At 33.7% G+C, this 24,142-nt stretch overlaps 1 protein-coding gene across 1 annotated transcript in view; it reads right to left on the reverse strand.

The window, feature by feature from the left end:
• Positions 1–9,251: 9,251 nt before the first annotated feature.
• LOC108545006 (vacuolar protein sorting-associated protein VTA1 homolog) overlaps positions 9,252–24,142 on the reverse strand; it is a 42,537-nt gene continuing 27,646 nt past the window's right edge. Inside the window, 1 exon segment of the mRNA XM_017896415.1 lies at positions 9,252–9,449. Within this exon segment, the coding sequence (XP_017751904.1) occupies positions 9,252–9,449 (198 nt within the window).

A 24,142-nucleotide genomic window follows, 5' to 3' on the forward strand; every position in this document is an offset into this window, starting at 1 on the left:
TTTTTAGCATATTGAACTCTAAACTGTAAACTATTGAACTCCGATTTCCTGTATTCCTCCTCAGTCCTCCCTCACTGTGAGAAAATCAGTTACCACTTTTACTACCACGTATTTGAAAGGAAGGTATCTTTTCCTCAGAGTTCTTTTGAGATTTTCTGTTTGTATTTTCTTTCTGGGGTTCTTACATAGAATGTTTGGTTTTGATTTCTTCTTCTATATCTGGTCTTGAATGTATGGAATGGTATCTTTCATCAATTCAGGAAAATTCTCAGCCACTATCTTGTCAAATATTTCCTCTGCACCACTAATCTCTTTCCTTCATCTGGAACATCAGCTAAGCATATATTAAATCATTTTGTTCTATTTTGTCTAAAATGCTTACTGTTTTTCATTTTTTCTTATTCTAAATCCTGGATTATTTTATTTTCTTTTTCCATAATTTATTAATTTAATTCTGTATATTAAAGTTACATCTCATTCTTTCTAAAGTTTGCTGTGCCCCTTTTTAAGTTTCTATATCCTGTTGATATTTGAGAATGTGAATGTATCAACTAATTCTTCAAACATATTAAACAAAATTATTTGATAGTCTGTGACTGATGATCCCCATACATAAAGCCTTTGCTGCTCTGTTTATGCTGTCTGTGGTTTCCACTAGTTATAACCTATTCTATGTTTCTTTGTTGTTCCGATTACCTTCACCAGGCATTGTCATGCAAGATTGGCTTTAAAATTAATTTGACACCTGAGATAAAATCCTTTCTCAGGAAAGGATTTGTATTACCTTCTTCCAGAACAACTTTAAAACATGGAAGACCTAGGGGTTTCAGACCATGTGAAAACTGATCCATTTCTCATTCATCCTTATCCTCAGGGTGTAGGATTTTGGATATAGCTTTTATGGAAGGACCTCCTGCTATACTCCTTAGCTTTTGTGAACATTTCGTTTTGATTTCTTGATCCCTCTCACTTCAGGACATTATAAAAATAAAAATTCGAGTTTTCCAGACTAGCAAATAGGTTATAAGAAGAGCGAATTTTTTACCTCATTTATATCTTTAGATTCCCATTTCTACCTCAGGATTGGTTTGGTACTTTCTTATAACAGTCTTGTCAGCATTTAGAGGCTTTTAAGGACTCAGAAAGAGAAATCATCCGTACTTTTGTTTTTCTCCTGATTGTTGATTAATCTCCAATTTTAAGATACAGAAATCCCCCAATTAATTATTTTAATTAACAGTTTAATTCTGAGGTAGGATCTATGGAAATTGTTACAATAAAAATAACACTCTTTGTGTAGGAATTATGAATGTATGCATGTGCTTTGTAATAGTTATCTATATTTAGACTGTCTATCTGATGACTGATTTTACAGTGGAGAAAATTCTTTGTCTTATGTATTTTATACTTATCTTTTTAATGATACTCTTCATTCACTAATTTAAGTAATTACTTGCATGAAATACAAAGCACTATAGCCCTGTTGGCAGGACTTAAGTCTTATTCTTATACATAATATAGCATAGTGGCTAAGTGCACAACCCTGGAACTAGAACCCTTGAATTCCGACTCTTCCGCTAGCTGCAATGTGACCATTACAACTGTCTGGGACACTGTTTTCTCAGTTGTAAAATGAGAATACTATTTATCCTATAGTTTGAAGACTAATTGAGCTAACATAAATGAAGCAATGAAAAATTGCCTGTCACATAATAAATATTAATCATTATTTTAAATACCTGCCCCAGTTACAAGTACTGTACTTTTGGCAAAGTCGTCAATAAGTACTTGATTGGTGATATAACAGCCATAGTTATCCTCAGACTGACAAATAATTGTGCAATGGTACCCCATATGTACTTTCTGAGTAATACAAATTCATCCCTGCAAATTATAACAGTTCCCAAAGGCTAGTGTTAAAAGCCATGAATTTCATTTTTAAAGTTAACAAGCGAGTAAACAAGTTAGAATTTGAGTCACAGTTTAAGAATGTAGTAAAGCCAGTGACACAGCTATAAGTTTTCTTTAAATTACTGATGCATATAATAGATGTCATGCTTTTGGACTGCATTTAAAAAAGCTCATTATAATGTCTCTCACCTGCCTTTTGTGTGTTATGGAAAAAATTCACACAGTGCCAGAAAATCTGTTATATTTAGGACTGTGCAGAAAGTATGACTTCACACAGCTAAAGTCCACATCTGATAAGTAAAATTAATTTCAGGCAACATCATCCAAAAACGTTTAAGTGGTCATTTTGTAATGTCCTTAACCTAGTATGGATATGTCTCAGAGAACACAAAGAGAAGGCCTTTATCAGCACAGTTTGTCAGTACTCACCCATAGTCATCTGTTTCATCCCAAGCCCAAGCTGTTGTTTTCTCAAGTAATATATAGTTTTTCAAATATGAAAGTTTAAATAAAAGTACATAAGAGAAAATAATCATCATTCATGAACAAGGTCCCAGATAGAAATCTCATCATTGTTTACTTTTTTGCAGAGAGAGACACCATAAGGAGGCAAAGAAAGATATTTTGGTCCATTTTCTTTCTGTTATATAATAATATTCTAAACTGATAACACATTTTAACTTTGGATGCAGTTTTTAATTCCACTTAATATTACATTCCTAAGGAAGGAATGCATAAATTACATTTCTCAAAAATATTTTAATGTGGAACTTCTTTGTCCCAATATAATCTTGCTTAAACACTTATTAGGAAACTCCCATATAGAGGTTCACTGTTATTTGTTTAAAACAGACATTCACTTTTATGGTAAAGTTACATTCTCATTCCCATTTTTTCTGAGGTTTTCTAAAGGTTTGGTCATACGGTATGATTATTATATGGATTGCCTTATTTGACCTGCTGCCGTTATACATTTGGCTAATAGATTACTTATTTTGCATCTTCATTGGGTTGGTTTTGGGTCAGTTTGTCTTTTGTCATGGTAAATTATCTTAATATTCTGATAAATTTAATGTAATGTATATTCTTAAGGAAAAATGGTCAATATATTTAATTGGGGACTGATTTTAATATTTTGATATCAAGAGACTTATTAGAAAATGTATATGGATATTTAAAAATTGTATCTGCGGCTGGGCACGGTGGCTCACACCTGTAATCACAGCACTTTGGGAGGCCGACGCGGGCGGATCACGAGGTCAGGAGATCGAGACCATCCTAGCTAATAAGGTGAAACCCGTCTCTACTAAAAATACAAAAAATTAGCCGGGCGTGGTGGCGGGCACCTGTAGTCCCAGCTACTTGGGAGGCTGAGGCAGGAGAATGGCGTGAACCCGGGAGGCACAGCTTGCAGTGAGCCAAGATCGTGCCACTGCGCTCCATCCTGGGCAACAGAGCAAGACTCTGTCTCAATAAAAATAAATAAATAAATAAATAATAAAAATTGTATCTGCATTCTGAATTGTATCCAAGGTTTTTAGTAGTTTCTTACAAAAGTGATTTTCAAGCTATCAGATCTGCTCTATATGAATGGAGGCAGAATAATTTTTATTTTTCTGTGACAAGTGAGAAAATCTGAAATCAACTATTGAGTATTCACTGTGGAAATTATGACTCATCAGTTTCTACATGTTCTCATTTTATATTAGTAGTTTTAAGTAAAATAGGTATTGTTGAGAACTGTGAAAGGTCTGAGGTTTTGCCCTGTTCATAAGCTAAAAAGTTAATGTCTGAAAGAGTTAGTAAGCTTAAAAGGTAAGTTTCATGGAAGCTGGAAGAAGACATAAGACACCTGGGTCAGAGACACAGAATTATGCTACTCATGACATAGCAGGCAGCATGAGCTCATGTTTTCATTCGTTTCCCCTTGCTCTTAAAATCCCATAGGAAGAACATAGAATAGCCTGGGTAGGTGTACACATTCAGTGGGTTAATGTCATGGCTGATTAAACCTAGAGCTTAGAAAACATCAGGCTATTAAATAGCTTCTTACAAACCTGCCCCATCTTTGCCTCAGAGGGGGACATTATCTTTACTTTTCTGGACAGCAAACAAATCTACCTTCTACCTCAGAGGGAGACACTGTCTTTATCTTCATATTGTTCACTATTTAAAATATCCTTGAAAAGCTGTCAGTTCTGTGACTCAGAGCATCTCAAAAGATGCTCAGAGGATGGACAGAAACACCTGGGGCAAATTGTCTCTCAACAGTTGAGGGATCACCTTTTTACCCTAATATATTTGAAAACGGTTTCTGCAGTATGTAATCTACCCTTTATTTGTATTGTATCCCATTTTTATAATTAAAATGTTTTCCTTATTCCTTTCTATTTTTGTGATTACATCCAATTTAATTTTGCTTATTTGTACAAAGAGCATAATCCTGGATGTAAATGCTCTTCATGCTACTGTCATATGTGTGTGTATTCTCTGTGCATGAAACAGTTCTTCCTGCTTTTTAAAAAATACAGTTTTACCTCTAAAATATTTTGGTTTTTTCTTAAGACATCTACAATTAATGACAATTAATGATGATTGAGTTTTCCTATATTATTAACTGATAGAAAAATTTGTGACCCACTGAGAATGAAATGGAGGCCTTTGAATAGTGCTTTTTTAGATGTATATACAACTTTACTTCAGCCTTAACTTTGATGTCCTTTTCCTTTCTCCCCAACATGGTTGAATATAAATAAATTAATAGACACTGATATCTTGTGCACTACGGCCAGATAGTGTACTACAATAGAAATACTCCAAGCACTGAGCTAAGCAGTGAGGATAGAATGATAAACCAGAAAATCAGGTTATTTGCCCTTGAAAAGTGTGTACAATGGTACATTGCCTCCATAACATTTTCTACAATTGTAATTTTGCAATATTCTGTGTGAACATTATTTATTACTTATTTTTTAGTATCTTTCTTCCTCACTGGACTGTAAGCTCCATGATAGCTTTAACTATACTGTTCGTTAATAATATTTGTCTACCCACACTTTGCCACACTGTCATTCTCCAACCCTATACAAGCATACTTTGGAGATATTGCAGGTTTGGTTCTAAACTACTGCACTAAAGTGAGTCACACAATGTTTTTGGTTACCCCATGCATATAAAAATTATGTTTACACTGTACCGTAGTCTATGAAGTGTGTAATAGCATTATGTCTAAAAAATGCTCATGGTTTAATTAAAAGTATTTTATTGCAAAAAAATGCTGACGCAGAGACACAAAGTGAACATGTTATTGAAAAATTTGTACTGATAGATGCTAGATACAGTGTTACTCACAAACCTTCAATTACTAAAAACTGCAATACCTACCAAGTGCAATAAAGCAAAGCTCAATAAACTGAGATATCCTTGTAACTCATCAGAAAGTAGATATCTTTCTCACTGTTTTAAAATGTTTAATTATCTTACATATTTTAAATATTTAAAATGAGATGGCCTTGTTGCCTTAGTTTTGTACCATAAATTTAATGTTGCATCTAATTTATCTGGCAAGATTTTCCATTTTCCAAAAGGAAGTCTTGAAGGACTTCTATCAGATTTCTCTGAGGCTGAATCAGATGTCAAAACAAATTATTACAAATATAAATATACAGCTAATCAACATTCAGTAGTTTTCCAAGACTAAGTTAAGTGCCTTTTCTTTTTCTTCATCTCAACACACTTGGATTATTTCTAAGAGATCTCTCTTTAGCATTTATTACATGTTAACCAGAATTATGTTTTCTAAAAGTTATATCACTTGCATGTTTTAAAACCTTGACTCCCTTTTCACTATAATCTATTAAATTACAAGCATGGAGTTCAAGGCTTTTCATATTAAACATCGTAAAATGTCCTGGACTTGAGACAAACTACCACAACAATTAAACATGTGTCCTATACCCTAGCCAACAAAGGTCACCTTGACTTTTTTAACCTTATTTAATGCTTCCATATCTTTAGCTAGCCCTATATATCAGCCTTAATAAAATATTTAAAAGTTAAAATAGATGACTGATGGGGAATGGAAAGGAACAAAAATAGTATAATTACAAATTGAAGAGAACAGATAGATTGAGTATAAAGAAGAATTAAAGGAATATACATCTATAGTCTTTGTAAATAAGTTGGGATAAAATAAATAAAGTAGATAATTGAATTCATAGGAACAGGAAATTCCCCGAAATACTGAGCTTCCAGAACTGTTCCAAAACAAAAGAACAAAAGCAATAACAAGAAAGAAGGGCTAAAACCATCTAAGTAACAATTACAGAGTTTTAAAAGATGTTATTCCCAAGAACAATTATGAAAACAGTAATTTGAAATTGGGCACAAAGCCATGAGTCTACAAGCAAGAGTCCCTTAGGTCATTAGAAGAAATCACTATCAATTTACAGGATTGCTACTGTATAAGTTATAATTTTTGGAAAATGCTATAGTAATATTTTTGCCTTAAAAGGAGAAAAAAGTTGGTGCGCGGTTGTGGTTGTCTACATACAGATAATAACTCTAAGCAATTTAACTCAGCAAATACTAGTTCAAATCAAAAGAATATGATTATAATGTGATCAAAATATACTCGTTTGAAATGCTTTCAGCCACAGTATATTTTTTGAATAATTATAACATTAAAGAATTAAAGTAGGGACAATGAATCTTACATTATCTTCAGTTCATTTACCTTGGATAATATCCCAAATGTGTTTTGTTTAATTTATTTAATTTTAGTAATTATAGCTATCTTTTTTAAAAGATAAATAAGGTGTGATGGCAAGGATATAAAGGGTATTTACTGCGTGAAGCAATGAGTTTGCTAAGGATTGGATAAAATGTTAATTTTAATGATGATCTTCATTAAATATTTGGAAAGGAAAATAATTGATTGAAAGATGGATATGTTACAAATTTAGAGTATGTTTCAAAAAGCAGTCAGATTAAAATAGGATCATATCTCATTAAGTTTTCTGTAGCTAGACGCTAGAGCCTAAACACAGATTCTGTCAATTAATAAGTGATTAGTAACACCCAGATGAATGATGACTGAGTATATAGAACTCAGACTCATACTCAAGATGTATAAGCTATTTGTTGGAGTTTGTTCATTGAGTGTTATCTTTGTGTAATAAATTAGTTAATGGCTGGTAATAACTGTTGTTGTTTATGTGCATATTTTGGCAATTAACTAGAAATAGGATTTACAATGATTTGCAAAAGAGAAAACAGGGAGTTTTGCAGAAGTAGATAGTCACAGAGATTTCTGCTGTAAACCTTCATTACTACATACCGTAATATAACATCCACCCCACCCTATGATGTTACACTGTATGTAATTACCTAAGGCTTTATGTCATTTACAAACCAGGAGTAAAATTAACATTCAGAATTTTAGTAACCTGTGCCTGCACACATTAATATGTATTATATATTTAAATATTATGTATATTTAAATAATCTTTTGTTATCAAGTTTGTAAAATATTGCCTGATTTTGATTAAAAAGACAGAGCATTGTCTTCAATTTCATCTTTGTAGAAACACTGAATTAGAGATTTTCAATAAATTGGGATATTAAATTCCTTTGATAGAGCAAACATTGCACAAAAAATTTTACATTTTACTGGAGTCTTATTCTTTGCAGACCCTCCAATAGTTCTGTTTAAACAGATGTACCACAGATGTGGAAACATCTGGCAGGTCAACACTACTCTACCATGACTGTACTCAGGTTAGGATGTGCATTTTTTGACATCTAATTGTTAAGCAAGGATCCATGCATGGAAGAAGGCATTGCTTCAAATGACATATTTCTACTTACTTCTCCTTTCTAAAAAATATTTTCACATGTGCTCACTGGAAATATATTTTGTGTCCACAGTTACTTTGTGTGTGTTTTAGAAATGGCTATATGATTTTTTAAGTGTTTGGTTTTTTGTTTTGTTTTGTTTTGTTTTGTTTTAAGTAATCACCTACTCAAGTGTAAGGAACAGGTTGAATTAAAATCAATAATGTATAGGTTTCAGTCACTTTCATTTTTTTTCTTATCCTAAGAGTTTTGCAGGTCCATTCAAATTACAAGAAAATTATTTCAGTTGTACACGTTAAATATACCAAGTCATCAAGTTCTTGGATCTTATTTCTTCACTTAAGTTTCATATGTCTCAGAGAAGAATGAAGCTTTTTTCAACATTATATATAACCGTAGAAGAGCCTTCAACTGGCTTCTTTCTGTCATTAGCATAAATGTATAGGACAAGATATACATATAATATATGCTGTGAATGAGTATATTTGTGGTGTTTGTAATTTTAGTTAATGTTTTTGTAAAGGAAGGGATAGAATACTGGAAAATTAAAAAATTATAGATTTTGTAATTATATTTTACCTTATACATTTATAAACCTAACATTAGAAATGCACAATTTTACTTTAAAGCAGCTCTCCCACTTTTTATGAAGCAAGAAACATTAATGAGACAAAGGAAATATTTTACAAAGCTCAGTCTGAATATCTATAACATTTACCCAAATCAGAGCAAATTAGTAAGATTTATAGCACTGTACAGAGAGTGTTAGAAAGCCCTGAGGGAAAAAGCAGATTGTACCATTTCACTCAGTGCTGAGAATTTGGGTGATATGTAGTGACAATAAGAGACTTCTCACTCCTAAAGAGACTGAGGCTGTGTGACCCCAGGGATCACTGTGCACTGTGGGAAGCTGTAAAGCCCATCTAATATTTATCAAGATGTGCATTGTAATGAAAACAGTCTGAAATCATACACCGCACACACAACCTCAGCCTGGATAGAATAGCAAGCCGAGGAAATGTAATGATAAGCTAGGTTCTTTGCTACATTTCTCAGCCCCATTTCTTCAGTTTCATCAGCTATTTGTTTATGTTTTCTAGCCACTTTAGCATTAATCGCTGAATTAGATTGATTTTCAAATGTATCATGAAATACCCACGTTTTCGAGTTTCTGTTTGTTTGTTTGCTTGCTCTCCTTTAAAACATGCAGTTTTCCTGAAAAGTCGACTTTTGTTTGTGTTTAAAATAATCCACACATCTAAATTTTAATCAGGTTTCAGTAATAGTAAATATTAACTCTGGCTCAGAAATGTATGGCTACTCCCCCAACTTCTGCTTGGAATCAACAAATGTGAACTGTGGGTTTCCACTATATTACCGCAGGACAAAAGCACCCCAAATTTTCCATTACAACTGTTAGTTGAAAAGAGTTTTTTTTTTCACAAAAAGATTTTTACAATGTTGCACTAAAGAGGTCTAGAAACTCACAAAATGGTCTGCATGGCAATCAGCCCACAATGGGCTTCTAATTCCGTCACCGTAGAGGCCAAGGCTACTTCCAAGTTTCCAGCAAGGATCTTTGCAATGTGCTTTTTCCTGTGACAGCTGTTAATTGCCATAATGTCTACAATAGCAGATGCTGGGAGTACTCCAGATGTCTTAACACAGTGGTAGGTCCATTTCTAACAATATCCATGGAGAGAGCTAAAGGCTGACCGAATATCTATAGGAATGTCTTAATCTCTAGTGTGTTGTCGATGTTTATGGTTCTAGGTGGGGCATCTGGCTGCTACCAAATGTGTATTTTTCACCTCTGGGTTTAAGTATCAGGCTCTATTTAAATTTTTCTATTCTCATTAATTCTGTCTTTATATCTCTGTCTCAGGTCTTACTCAAGTTCTCTCGTCTCTCTCTCTCTCTCTCTCTCTCCCCACAAAATTTACTGAGCATTTTTTTCTCCAGGTGCACTTAACTCATTCCTGTTTATCTCAGAAAATAAAAGAGTTTCCATCCTGTGTCCCTGTTTATATGCCAAAAATGCTCTGGACTGATGCAATCCAACATGGGCATGTTTAAAAAAATATATTAGGCCATATGGAAAGATGTCTTGTTGAAATACTGAAGCAATTTACTGTTTAAAGAGTAGTTTTCCTTTGGACCGATTTGATTTTGACTGTAAGTTTTGTGCGCAGAAATGTTCCTTTGGTCATTCTTTCCTCAAAAGTTATGAGAGAGGGATGAAGAAAAGACCACTTTAACCGGATTGTTGAATTCGAAAACAGCCAAGGAAGATAATTAGTAAAAGATGCTGCAGAAAACATCATAAATTGTGATATTGGGCTGGTTACAAACTTTTTTGAGGGTGTGGGGAGTGGAGGTCTCCCGTTTTTATGAAAGAAAGGAGATTCTTAAATGTTCTGTTTGTACTTTCTTCCCATCCTAATATTTACTAACTATACGGTCCTTTTTTTTTTTTTTTTTTTTTTTGAAAACGGTGAGTACTTGCGTCAGCCGCCCAGGGCTGGAGTGCAAGTGGCGGATCTCAGCTCACTGCCAAGCCTCCCGCCTCCCGGGTTTTACGCCCCATTCTCCTGCCTCAGCCTCCCTCCGATTAGGCTGGACTACAGGCGCATTTGCACCTTCGGCCGGGCTAGTTTTTTTTTTGTTATTTTTTTTAGTGATACGGGGGTCTTCACCGTATTAGCCAGGGATGGGTCTCGGATCTTTCCTGAACCTCGTGATCCGCCCGGTCTCGGGCCCTCCCAAGTGCTTTCTGAGCTCTCTGATTTTCTACCAACTTCTCATTGTACCATGCCTGCCTTGGCACCACTTGATGGTCACATTTTCATTGGATGTTTAGAAGGTCATTCTTAATTTATCGTAACTTCCCCTTGCCCTTCCCAACCATATTCAGAAGATGGAAAGAAAAAAAAAACATGGTTAAAAGAGAAGTGTTGACTCATTATTCTCCTTTCCAAAGTGAAAATAATGAAGAACAAGGAGTATACCTTTTGATTTGTGTGTGTGTGTGTGTGTGTGTGTGTGTGTGTGTGTGTGTGTGGACCTGCAATATTGTCTTAATTTCTTGAGGGCAGAAAAACAACTATATGGAAATAATCAAATTGATTTTGGCAACCAAATCTAATTAAAACAACTGTAGAAAAGAAAACCTTTAATAGACTAAAAGTAAGATCAATAACAATAGATTCTACTAATTTATGTTTATTTTGTTTAATATTAACATGCAAATTAGTGAATGGGTAACATCATTTACTTAATGAAACCTATTTTATTTTGAATTTGGAGATACAGTTCAGATTCTTCCCTGCTGTGCTCATTTGTACACTACTAATCCAGATTTTTCAATTCAGAATAGCTCTAGAATGACGTCTCAGCCACTATTTAATCATTAAGATTTTTAAAAATTTGTATTCTAAGCAAATCATCAATAAAAGGTTTTACTTCCTAAATATTCTTTTTCTACCACTTATTTTGATACTAGCATTGGCCTTATGAATAGTATATCTGTCTATAGGTAACCTAGGAATATAATTAAACTGTCAGGTTATGACATTTGAGATAAATGTGTATTCAAATAAAAACCACAATTATTATTTAAAGACATTTAAGATGGGAGTTGGACTAGTTGACCAGACATTGGAGAAATGTTTTATATCAGAATTATCAGGACCCCTGTTTTTTTGTTGTTTGCTTTTTTGAAAAGACACCTGCGCCAACCCTAGGACTCCTATTCAGAATAAAATAAGGAACTTCGAATTTAAACAAGCTTTCCAAATGGTTCTTTGGCACTGCTCATGCAGTGAGCAGCCAGTGATCTAACTGGCCTACCCTTTTTTGGGTCCAGGATAGGAATGCTTAAATTGCCAAAAGGTATCCAGTGGGTCCCATAATGAAAGCTTCTGGCTTCCCTGCCATTGTCAGCTACCTTTGCCTTCCCTCCTCTTCAAATAAGAAAATAGTCCAAAGAAGGTGGTGAACTCACCCCAGCCTTCCCTTCCCTAATTGTAGTAATAATCTGAGACACTACTTGAATATTCAGCAAGAGCTGTATCACATGGTGAATGTACTACTAACAACTTCCAAGGTGCCAGCTAACATGGAAATTCAGAAAGGAAAATCAGAACGAACTTCCAGCCTCCCACAGCAGGCATAAAATTGTAGACCTGATTTTCTACCACTATAATTTATTAAAGTTTTACATAGTTTAGCTAATATAAGGGGTACACTCTAGTAATGTGGATCCTTAATACTTAAGGTTTATCAACTGAGTAACATAAATTAAGGTTTGGACTTATTTAAGTGCAAGGTCTGAGATCCTAATTTTTAAATAAATATGACTTACAACTTACATTCCTAACACATTTCATAGTGAAGGTTCTATTACTTTAATTAGATCTTGAGAGAACAAACACAAGAGTCATAAAGATAAATAACTGGTATTAATTTTAAGTTGAAGTTCCTTTGCATTAACTGAGTGAATATTTCTTGACCATTATAATACTCCATTAAAATTCTAGGCCCTTCAGTTCTGTTGGTTGTCAATTTTTGAGTAAGGTTTATGTTTTCTGATTATTCTTGCTCCTGATGTATGACAAGATTTGATTTAATGTTTAACTTTTTTAGTTTGGAAGGCCAGTAGAATTATATGAAAGTGCTCTCTCTGTCTTTAATGTATAATTATTTGTATATCTGCTTATCTTGTGACTTTTTTATTGTGTGATTTTTTTACGATTTTTAAAAACTTTTATTATACAAACATAAAAAGTAGTGAGAATCATTACCTGTATCTATATCTATATTTTGAGACAGGATCTTGCTGTCACCAAGGCTGGGGTGCAGTGGCACTATCATAGCTCACTGCAAACTTGACCTCCAGGGCTCAAGTAATTTTCTCACCTCAGCCTCTGAAAAAGCTGGAACTACAGGTGTGCACCACTACGCCCAGCTAATTTTTGTATTTCTAAAGAGATGGGGTCTCACTGTGTTGCCCAGGCTGGTATATTTTCTAATCTAATGAGGAGTTCAACCTTTTACCTGCTTTCTACCACATTCCTTTCTCCACTTTCTAAGAGCAGGAATTCTAACACAGGTTAAGGGCAAGATGAAATACTGGAAACTGGAATGAGATCATGGCTCAAACAAAGATGGAGAATTAGTGGGAAGAGAGAGAGGTTAAAAGTCATTTTCCATATGGATCCTTTTGTTGGATCTCTTTCAAACTGATTTTTTTTTCTCTCCTTTGGGTCATATGCTACTATGGACACTACATGACATGACATGTATATATTCAACAATATCTCTTCAAAGAAAGATGGGCTTTGATATTTATCTATATTATCTGAATTAGTTTTTTACAAAACCCTATTTGGAATGGGGTTTATTCCATATTTCAATTAATTTATCATAATTTGTATTTAATAATCCAAAATGAGTTGTATTATAGCTGTTGCTTTGCAGATCCTGTTGATACCCACCCCTGCAATACAACAGGAAAAAAGTTAATTGAAAGAGGGGGATTTAGTGTAGCAGGCACCAGTAAGAACAACAGTTGGAGATTTCTCTTCAATGTTAAAATAGCTGGTCAATGGAAGGACTAGACATTTAACGTGGAATATAGGAGCTGAAAAAGACTTTAGAAATTATCTGGTTCAGCGTTTTGACTTTATAAAGTATTATCTGCAAATAGTAGGTAATTTTCTTTAAACCTAGATCAGATAATTGCTTTCTGCAAACAATTTCATTTCTAATGCTGAAGTTCATTGAATAGAATGGATGGTCTGGTTTAGCATTAACATTTCATCTGCTAAGTTAACAAGTTCTTTATCTGAGGAAATGCAAGTTTCTTCATTTCTAAAATAGGGACTAAAACAATTCTTACTTTGTAGATTTGACCTTAAGATTATTTAAGATAAGATGTGTAAAGAATTAGAAAGTGCAGTACATGATAAAACTCAATATGGGTTGATTGTAATTATTAATTGTATTAGAATGTTTATCCTAATTATTGTACTTTGAAATAATTGTTTTTAATTTAATTTAGGTTTAGTTTACATACTAATATTACATAAACAATAATGTAATGTTTATAAATGTCAATGTTATTGTAGTTTAATTAACAAAATTCTCTAGCGCTTACACTGGCAGAAGATCTAAGGTAGATATGCACAATAGTGAAGAGATGGAGAATTATTTTCATTCTGTTTATTTCAAAGAAAGAACCCTCTTTATTTGTTGTATTTTAAAAATGTATATTTATTTTAAATGAGAAATTTTGTTTCTATATTTGATTTTAATAAAAATCGAATCACTGTCAAACTGCATTGATCATTACAAGCTATCATCTTTGCAGTGAATTTTCATAAATTGCTTTATTTTAATGAAGCTTTTTCAGCTCTTCAATGTACTTTCAAGTTTTGGAGTGTTGTTTTAAACAATTTGGTAATATGCTTGCTAATTATATTTAAGCCATTTTTCAAATTAAAAACAAAACAAGAAACACATTGTTTTCCAAATCTGTACTCTTTTTCCATTTCTGTATTAAACACAGATAATACTAGTACTCTAAATGTAATTTAATATACATTATTCAGTAGCTTGTTTATGAGGATCTACATTTTTACCTTCAAAGTACATTTACTTTGTTTTTAAATCATTTTTATGTAGAAATAGTTGAGTTACTTTGATCCTAACACTGTCATAAAATTGACCCTGTAATAAATACACTGTCTGAAATATCTAATATGTTTCTACATTTTAGATAATTTCAATTTTAAAAATTTGGAGGAAGTTTTCATAGTATGTTAATGAGCCTATATATCATTTTCAATTCATTTTATCTCATTCATTCTGCTGCACACAGATAATAAACCTCCCTGTCTTTCTACCAGGCTGTTTTCTGCTATTTCCACCTCTTTGGAGATTATGATACTGAGTACAATGAAATAAATTATGTTACTAGTATGTTAAATACTTCATTACACCTTAACTGTTTTATATCAATTGACATTTTGGTGAATTTCATAAGATATACTTCCTTAGAAATTATATTTTATTGATGTCCAAAATAATTCAAATTTAATGGTTTCTGTTAATTCAATAAAGATTCACTTTCTTGGCACACAGTTTTCTCTATATAGTGTTTATAAAGAATTAAAGAATTCTGACTAAAAGGCATCTTCAAATGAATAGTTTTGGTAAATGAAGAAACGTTTTTGAGTCACTAAATTTTATAATAAAAAATAGGTTAAAACTAAAATATGGTCTACATTAAAACTAAACCTTAGTTTTGTTTTCTGAATTCAGGCAGGTTTTACAAGGATAGACTTAAGGGACTCATTAATACTTAAGGATTGAACAGCATTCTCAATGATCCACTTTGGTTCAAGTCATTATTTCAGAACTAACCTTCTGTGGCCTAAGAGGCCAAGGACCATGTGAATATGAGTGGAGTTGCAGTTCACTGAATAGGGGTGGTGATGTTTCCAAAGAAGGGGTCAGTGTTAAACAAAAATAAATTGGGATCTATTGCAGTTCTTGGTTGACTGCCCAGCCAGCACATGCATTCACACCATCCCCACCACACACATACATACAAAGTATCCATAACATTGACAAAAAATTATTGCATGACATGATACAATGTGCATCATTTCCCTGAAAAGAGACAATTCAAATTCAGTTCAGACTTGAATATCCACAGGCCAGTGATCTGATAGCTCACACATTCTGACATTTATTTTGCTTTATTTTGTTTTGTTGTTGGCTGTTAAATCTTGAGCCCTGCTTGTGTTATAGCTCTTTCAGTCCCACCATTTGATCCTGAGTTCTTGTCCCATGTCCAGGAAGTATGCAGACAATTGGAGGGTGAGCAAGATAGACACTAGCTTCATTGAGCAACAGAACAGCTCTCTGGAGACCCAAAGTGGGTAGCTCCTTTCTGCAGCCAGGTCATCCCAATGAGTATCCAGCTCTCAGCAGAGAAGAGACCTGCAGTGGGTAACTCCTTCCGCAGGCAGATCATCCTGACAAGTCGAAGAGAATGGAAGTGGATTACTCCTTCCCACAGTTGGTAGTCCTACTATCCAAGTCTGGCTGAGTTGGGGATTTTATGGGCTCAGAAGGAAGGAAATGCATGCTGATTGTTTCATGGGCGGCCATGGCCAGGCCCAGAAAAGCACCATAAGTTCCCAGTGGGTCACACCCAGAACTGGCAGCCCAATCCCCAGGCTTCAGGCCATCCCTGGCTTAAAGGTAAGGCTTCACCGGGGACTGGCCCCTTTCTACCTAGGACCCTGTTGACCTCCTGCCACTGACAACATATGATCCATGACATCCAGGCTGTTCCTGCCAAGGGGTACCTGCAGGCCCACACAAAGTCACCCTCAGCCCCACCCTGGTCTCCCTCCTTGTCAGTGCCCAAAGTCTGAAGGGGGCCAAGGCAGCAGAGAGCTGGTGTGTCACTGCTGCCCTGAATGCAAATGCACTTACACTTGGCTGGGTCATGACGAGCCTGGAACTGACTACAACTTTGCTCCCAGGTGCCAGGAGTGGAGAGTGGCCAGGGAGCAAGAGCAGGCACTTCTGAGCCTTCGGGGGCAGAGGGGGCTTCCCAGGTACCTGAGAGAGCCGGGATGCTTGGGTCCAGAGCCAGGGCTAGGTTGCTACAGCGGCACTTGGGAGCATGGGGCTCCCACCCCGTTAACTTGGTAGGGGGCAGGGTTCCTGACTGTTCTTGGCACCTACCAGCTCTGTGGAAGGCACAGCCCCAGCCATGTCTCCCCATCTGCAGCTGGCATCCCTGCAGTGGCTGCTCCAGACAGGCCACCTCCGCTATCAATAACACCATAACAATGGCTATTTTCATACCACAAGTGATTATTTAATTTCATTTTTTTAACCACTTCTTGAGTTCTATTTTGGCATGTGAGGCTATTTAGAGTGCGTGAGAAAAGTTAACTCCCTTTAACTAAAATGAGTACAGCACTTGATCCATGTATGAATTCCATCTGTAATCATAACTGCAAAGAAAATTAGAGTACAGATAATTACTTGAATAATCTAAAATTACATTTTTATATTCAGTGTCTAGATAATTGATTAAAAAATTTTGAACTTCAACTACATCAAAACTAACTCCTTATTTGGAGTTTTAAATATGACCTTTGCATCTGAGACACTTTATATTTTATTCTTTTTTTGAATGTCATCTTTTATAAGCTTTCGGTCTTTTGTGCTTTGAAAATTTTAATGAATATATAAAATAAGTCTATTTGGTTTTAAGAATTCAGATTTTTAAAATGCATTTCTACTTTTCTTTTCTTAGACTTTCTGCAATCATTTAGTCCCCTACTCTGACTTTTTTTGAAGTTTCTCTGTTTTTCAAGTATCTCATATGTTACCCTGATGAGGCAGAAGAATGTTCAAGAAAATTACCCATAAGGAGCTTTAACAAAATAGAGAAAGAAACCAAACCCAAGGAGATAATAAGGCTTACATCAAGACTCGAATCTCTATGGATCGGGTACAAAGATGAGAATCCGAGAAGACTATGAATATTTGTTTTTTTGGCATATTTTAAAATCCATTTTAAGTATCATTAGTAACCAAAGTGATGAAAGGGAAATGACTTTGAAATATATTCCTTTCAACAAAAGGAAAGGTGGGGAACATACATTTCTTTGAGGACAAGAGGATTCCATTTTGCAGGGGTGTAAGTAACTTCCATTTCAGCTTCTGGGTCTGACACCAACTTCCCTCCACTGACACTAAATAGTGAAAGTGATAGCAACAGGCAATACTGAAAATATATCTGCTTCAAAATGCTCTTTTCTTCAAATAAATGGCACAAAGAGGCAATGGAAACTGGTGAGTGTTTGAATCACCTCTGCACTTCTCAGAGGACCATTTTGTTACAGTGGCAGGACTACTGCTAATGCCTCAAAGCTCTCAGGAAATAAGTCTTCATATTGGCTAAGCATGCAAAATTCCAAGGGTAGTTTTATTAACTCACATGAGTAGGTGTAAGGCATCATTTTTTCCTCTAGCTCTTTACTTAGTAAAAACAGTTAAAACCATTGTTTGAGTAATGAACAAAATCTCTCCTTAGCAACAGTATAGTTTTCATTTATTTTTTCTTAATAGAAATCAAATGGTGTCCTACTTTTAATAATATGAGTTTTTTTTTTTCTTCTTCTTCTGTTTTCTTTTTAGTCTGGCTAGACTAGAAAATGTTGGTTCACTATTGAGATTTATAAGAAACTAATTGTCTTTTTTCCTGCATTAGCATATCAAGAATTACAATATAACTGTAATAGGATTCCAAATATTGTTACCCCAGTAAATTGGGTAATGCCTTATATAAATACTTCAATTTCCCATGACAAAAATTCCAGAACCTAAACTAAATAAGAAAACATTACTACTAGTATTAATGACCCCTAAATTACAGCTTTATATTTTTATTTATCCCTTTTGTTTTTTGTTTTGACTGTGTTTCGGTGTTCTTTTAGGGAGCAGATTTCTATCAATAAAGCACTGATGATATTTGCTTTAGTTGTATGGTTCTCTAATGGGCTGTTATCCATTTATTGCTTTTAGTGAGAAACTATAAAAGGTGGATAAACTGCAATAACATAAACTTGAAATATGTAAGTATCCCATAAAATTACAAACATAAACACACTGATTATGAAAAATGTAAGCTATCACATGAGGCATAATCTATTATTTCTGAGGTCATTCAATCAGTTTGCATTATATCAGACATCAAGATTTTTATTAATGGAAAAGTTCTTAAAATTGATAGCTTTCTACTTGCTTCATAAAAATTTTAGAAAACAAACTTGCATTTAATTTTAATAATGAAACACCTTTATTCAGTTAATATAATATCAATCTTCTACAAGTTTATAGGGTGAGGCCACTATCAATGTTTTAGGTAGCATTAAAAGGAGTAATAAAAGTATTTGACAAGAGATGAAATTTCAAGATTTAGATTGGGCCAAAGTGAATCAAGATAAATGCTAATGTTTAACCATATTTTGAACAGCCTGCAAGATGACAAAATATCACAAAATCTGTAACTGCAATAGAAGATCTGTAAATTTCAGATGGAAGTTACTATTATTTACAATTAAGTTTTCCAAAGCCTATTTCTTGTAGGATGTAGATGTAGGAATATATAAATCTAAGTAAATAGATGAATTAGAAAACCTTTTAAATACATTTAAGAAGTATTATTTTATCAACATCACAATTTGCCTATCAGTCATTTCCCATTTCAACTCCCTCTTGTCATGCAGGCCAAGTTTCATGGGAATTGGCAGATTCCAAATCCAGAGGATAGATCTAATCCTTCTAGGCCATTCACGGAAATTCCATTTCCTCACATGTGTCTGATTTAGGGTTAAACATGAACTCCAACTGTGGTCAGTGAGATGAGATGAGAATTCGCCTTGGAGTCTTTGAAGACATGTTTCTTTTTTCTTTTTTTTCCAAGAGACTAAAAGAAGTCAAACTCTCTTTCTCCTTTGGAGGTTGCTGTCCTGGGAAATGATACCTTGAAGTACTGCAGCTATTTTGTAACTCTTAGAAGAATAAATATCCAAGGCAGATATTTGACAATAAGGATGGAAGGGTAGACAGAGGGGAAAAAATTGGGATTCTTGATGGGATCAATAAACTTCAGATAACACCAGGAATAGAGCCTCCCTTACTTCTGACCTTTTCATTAGTGACGAAAATAATGGTGATGGTAGTGATGATGTTCTCATTTTCCAAGACAGTTTTAATTAAGTTTTCTGTTTTTTAATGTCAAAATATTCCTAAAAGACAATATTTTATATGCACCAACAAACTTATTTTCATTAACATGAAACCAAATTAAACAGGCTAAGAGCTCACAAAGTAAAACGAAAATAAAAGATACTCAAACATTCACTCATGATTGTTTGTTGACACTATAAATAACCCAACATTCAAACATACTCCCATCTCATACACACAACCCCGAAAGAAAAGAAGTCTAATTTTAGAATCTTCCCAAAAGCATTTAGTAATGCCAAATAATCAGTTACTTGGATGGCTTTGACATAGCAGCATTTGTATTAATGTTTTGGTATTATGTAGACAAAACAATCAGCTGATTGATTTTACTTTTCACCAAGTGTTTTGGCATAATGAGGAATTATCTATGATAATTATAAAGTTGGTGTTGGGACCAGAATTTCAGTCTCAGTACCCAGTAGAAAACATTGATTGGGCTTATGTACTATATCTCATGTACTCCGTTAAGTGCTAAAATCAGAGAAGTGATTAAAACACAGCCCCAACCCTAACAACCTAATGCACAATTAAAAGTGTCAACACCAAGAAATTATCAAGTCTTTCTCCAAGATATGAAAAAAAGGACATGAAGTAAATATCATGCACCTACTTCAAATATAACCTGTGTTTAAGAAAACAAAGTGGAAGAAGATTGTTTAATACAAGCAAATTATTGAATTAGATTTTCATGGCTATTATATTAGATTAAAAGATCTATGAAGCAAAATTATATAATTCGCTATGAAGTACATTTAGAACACAAATTATTTGAGGACGTAGTAGAAAGCAATCAACAGTGTTCTACTGTGAATGATCTGGTTCATAGTGAATTATATAATTTTGCTTCATAGATTTTTTTAATCTAATATAATAGCCATGAAAATCTAATTCAATAATTTGCTTGTATTAAAAGCACACTGTCAAAAAAGCTTATATTTTAACATTATCCTATAACATATGAGGATCCATTCTGGCTCACATGCTTTTAGTTAAAAAAGCATGAAATGTGTTTTCAAATGACGTGTCTATAGTGTGTTGGAGTTAGAAGTGTTAGACTATTTATTGTTGTGCTGTGCTGGAATTTGAAAGGGACAGCTGATAGAGATGTAATTAAATCTGGCCTGTTAAGTAATCTTATGAATTATTAAAATCCAGATCCTATTATTCCTTCTTAAATTGTTCTTTTAAACTTCTTGTTGCCACATGTGCCATCCCGCTCAAATGTTATGCAATTACCCTTTATATGGTCAAAGAAGCACCTAAAAGGTCCATCTGGAAAGCTGAGATAAGGCCCTATGGTTCAGCTTAAATAGTTGTTGAACTGAGACATGAAGATCGGGTTGGGGAGGAAGCCATTACCTTGGGGCTTTCTGAGTAGCTAAAAGAGATTTATTCTAATACACTCTACATCAATTCTTGGACGCCTTTCTGTATTTTATAAAGGTGAAGCTTTTATAAAGCTTCATTTTCATGTAACTTCAAAGTATTTACTTGTCTTAATATGAAATACTGGATTGAAAATTGAATACAATTTTGGAGAAGGAAATATATATATGTTTATATATATTATATGTGTTTATATATATATAAAATACATACACACAACTATCTATCATCTATCTGTCATTTATCTATACTTCTTGAAAAATGACTTAACAACCTGTGAATTTCATTAAAATAGGATGAGTAGAAATGATTTTTTTAATTCAAGCAGTCTCATACTTGAGGGTTATTCTGAAGTAAAGTTTATTTTATATATTTATTTGTTCTGAATTTTCTGGGAAAATCTCTGTATCTCCAGAGGAGAGAAAAATTTGTTTAATCAATGCTGATTTTAAAAATAATCATACAAATATTGCATGCTTTTACNTAGAAGATCTGTAAATTTCAGATGGAAGTTACTATTATTTACAATTAAGTTTTCCAAAGCCTATTTCTTGTAGGATGTAGATGTAGGAATATATAAATCTAAGTAAATAGATGAATTAGAAAACCTTTTTAAATACATTTAAGAAGTATTATTTTATCAACATCACAATTTGCCTATCAGTCATTTCCCATTTCAACTCCCTCTTGTCATGCAGGCCAAGTTTCATGGGAATTGGCAGATTCCAAATCCAGAGGATAGATCTAATCCTTCTAGGCCATTCACGGAAATTCCATTTCCTCACATGTGTCTGATTTAGGGTTAAACATGAACTCCAACTGTGGTCAGTGAGATGAGATGAGAATTCGCCTTGGAGTCTTTGAAGACATGTTTCTTTTTTCTTTTTTTTCCAAGAGACTAAAAGAAGTCAAACTCTCTTTCTCCTTTGGAGGTTGCTGTCCTGGGAAATGATACCTTGAAGTACTGCAGCTATTTTGTAACTCTTAGAAGAATAAATATCCAAGGCAGATATTTGACAATAAGGATGGAAGGGTAGACAGAGGGGGAAAAAATTGGGATTCTTGATGGGATCAATAAACTTCAGATAACACCAGGAATAGAGCCTCCCTTACTTCTGACCTTTTTCATTAGTGACGAAAATAATGGTGATGGTAGTGATGATGTTCTCATTTTTCCAAGACAGTTTTAATTAAGTTTTCTGTTTTTTAATGTCAAAATATTCCTAAAAGACAATATTTTATATGCACCAACAAACTTATTTTCATTAACATGAAACCAAATTAAACAGGCTAAGAGCTCACAAAGTAAAACGAAAATAAAAGATACTCAAACATTCACTCATGATTGTTTGTTGACACTATAAATAACCCAACATTCAAACATACTCCCATCTCATACACACAACCCCGAAAGAAAAGAAGTCTAATTTTAGAATCTTCCCAAAAGCATTTAGTAATGCCAAATAATCAGTTACTTGGATGGCTTTGACATAGCAGCATTTGTATTAATGTTTTGGTATTATGTAGACAAAACAATCAGCTGATTGATTTTACTTTTTCACCAAGTGTTTTGGCATAATGAGGAATTATCTATGATAATTATAAAGTTGGTGTTGGGACCAGAATTTCAGTCTCAGTACCCAGTAGAAAACATTGATTGGGCTTATGTACTATATCTCATGTACTCCGTTAAGTGCTAAAATCAGAGAAGTGATTAAAACACAGCCCCAACCCTAACAACCTAATGCACAATTAAAAGTGTCAACACCAAGAAATTATCAAGTCTTTCTCCAAGATATGAAAAAAAGGACATGAAGTAAATATCATGCACCTACTTCAAATATAACCTGTGTTTAAGAAAAACAAAGTGGAAGAAGATTGTTTAATACAAGCAAATTATTGAATTAGATTTTCATGGCTATTATATTAGATTAAAAAGATCTATGAAGCAAAATTATATAATTCGCTATGAAGTACATTTAGAACACAAATTATTTGAGGACGTAGTAGAAAGCAATCAACAGTGTTCTACTGTGAATGATCTGGTTCATAGTGAATTATATAATTTTGCTTCATAGATTTTTTTAATCTAATATAATAGCCATGAAAATCTAATTCAATAATTTGCTTGTATTAAAAAGCACACTGTCAAAAAAGCTTATATTTTAACATTATCCTATAACATATGAGGATCCATTCTGGCTCACATGCTTTTAGTTAAAAAAGCATGAAATGTGTTTTCAAATGACGTGTCTATAGTGTGTTGGAGTTAGAAGTGTTAGACTATTTATTGTTGTGCTGTGCTGGAATTTGAAAGGGACAGCTGATAGAGATGTAATTAAATCTGGCCTGTTAAGTAATCTTATGAATTATTAAAATCCAGATCCTATTATTCCTTCTTAAATTGTTCTTTTAAACTTCTTGTTGCCACATGTGCCATCCCGCTCAAATGTTATGCAATTACCCTTTATATGGTCAAAGAAGCACCTAAAAGGTCCATCTGGAAAGCTGAGATAAGGCCCTATGGTTCAGCTTAAATAGTTGTTGAACTGAGACATGAAGATCGGGTTGGGGAGGAAGCCATTACCTTGGGGCTTTCTGAGTAGCTAAAAGAGATTTATTCTAATACACTCTACATCAATTTTTGGACGCCTTTCTGTATTTTTATAAAGGTGAAGCTTTTATAAAGCTTCATTTTCATGTAACTTCAAAGTATTTACTTGTCTTAATATGAAATACTGGATTGAAAATTGAATACAATTTTGGAGAAGGAAATATATATATGTTTATATATATTATATGTGTTTATATATATATAAAATACATACACACAACTATCTATCATCTATCTGTCATTTATCTATACTTCTTGAAAATGACTTAACAACCTGTGAATTTCATTAAAATAGGATGAGTAGAAATGATTTTTTTAATTCAAGCAGTCTCATACTTGAGGGTTATTCTGAAGTAAAGTTTATTTTATATATTTATTTGTTCTGAATTTTCTGGGAAAATCTCTGTATCTCCAGAGGAGAGAAAATTTGTTTAATCAATGCTGATTTTAAAATAATCATACAAATATTGCATGCTTTTACTCATACATAGGAGCTGGAATATTTGAACAGGCCTAGTGCAGTATTGCATA

Source organism: Rhinopithecus bieti, unplaced genomic scaffold, assembly GCF_001698545.2.
Source record: "Rhinopithecus bieti isolate Rb0 unplaced genomic scaffold, ASM169854v2 scaffold_27185, whole genome shotgun sequence".
In the NCBI taxonomy this organism is placed as follows: Eukaryota; Metazoa; Chordata; class Mammalia; order Primates; family Cercopithecidae; genus Rhinopithecus; species Rhinopithecus bieti.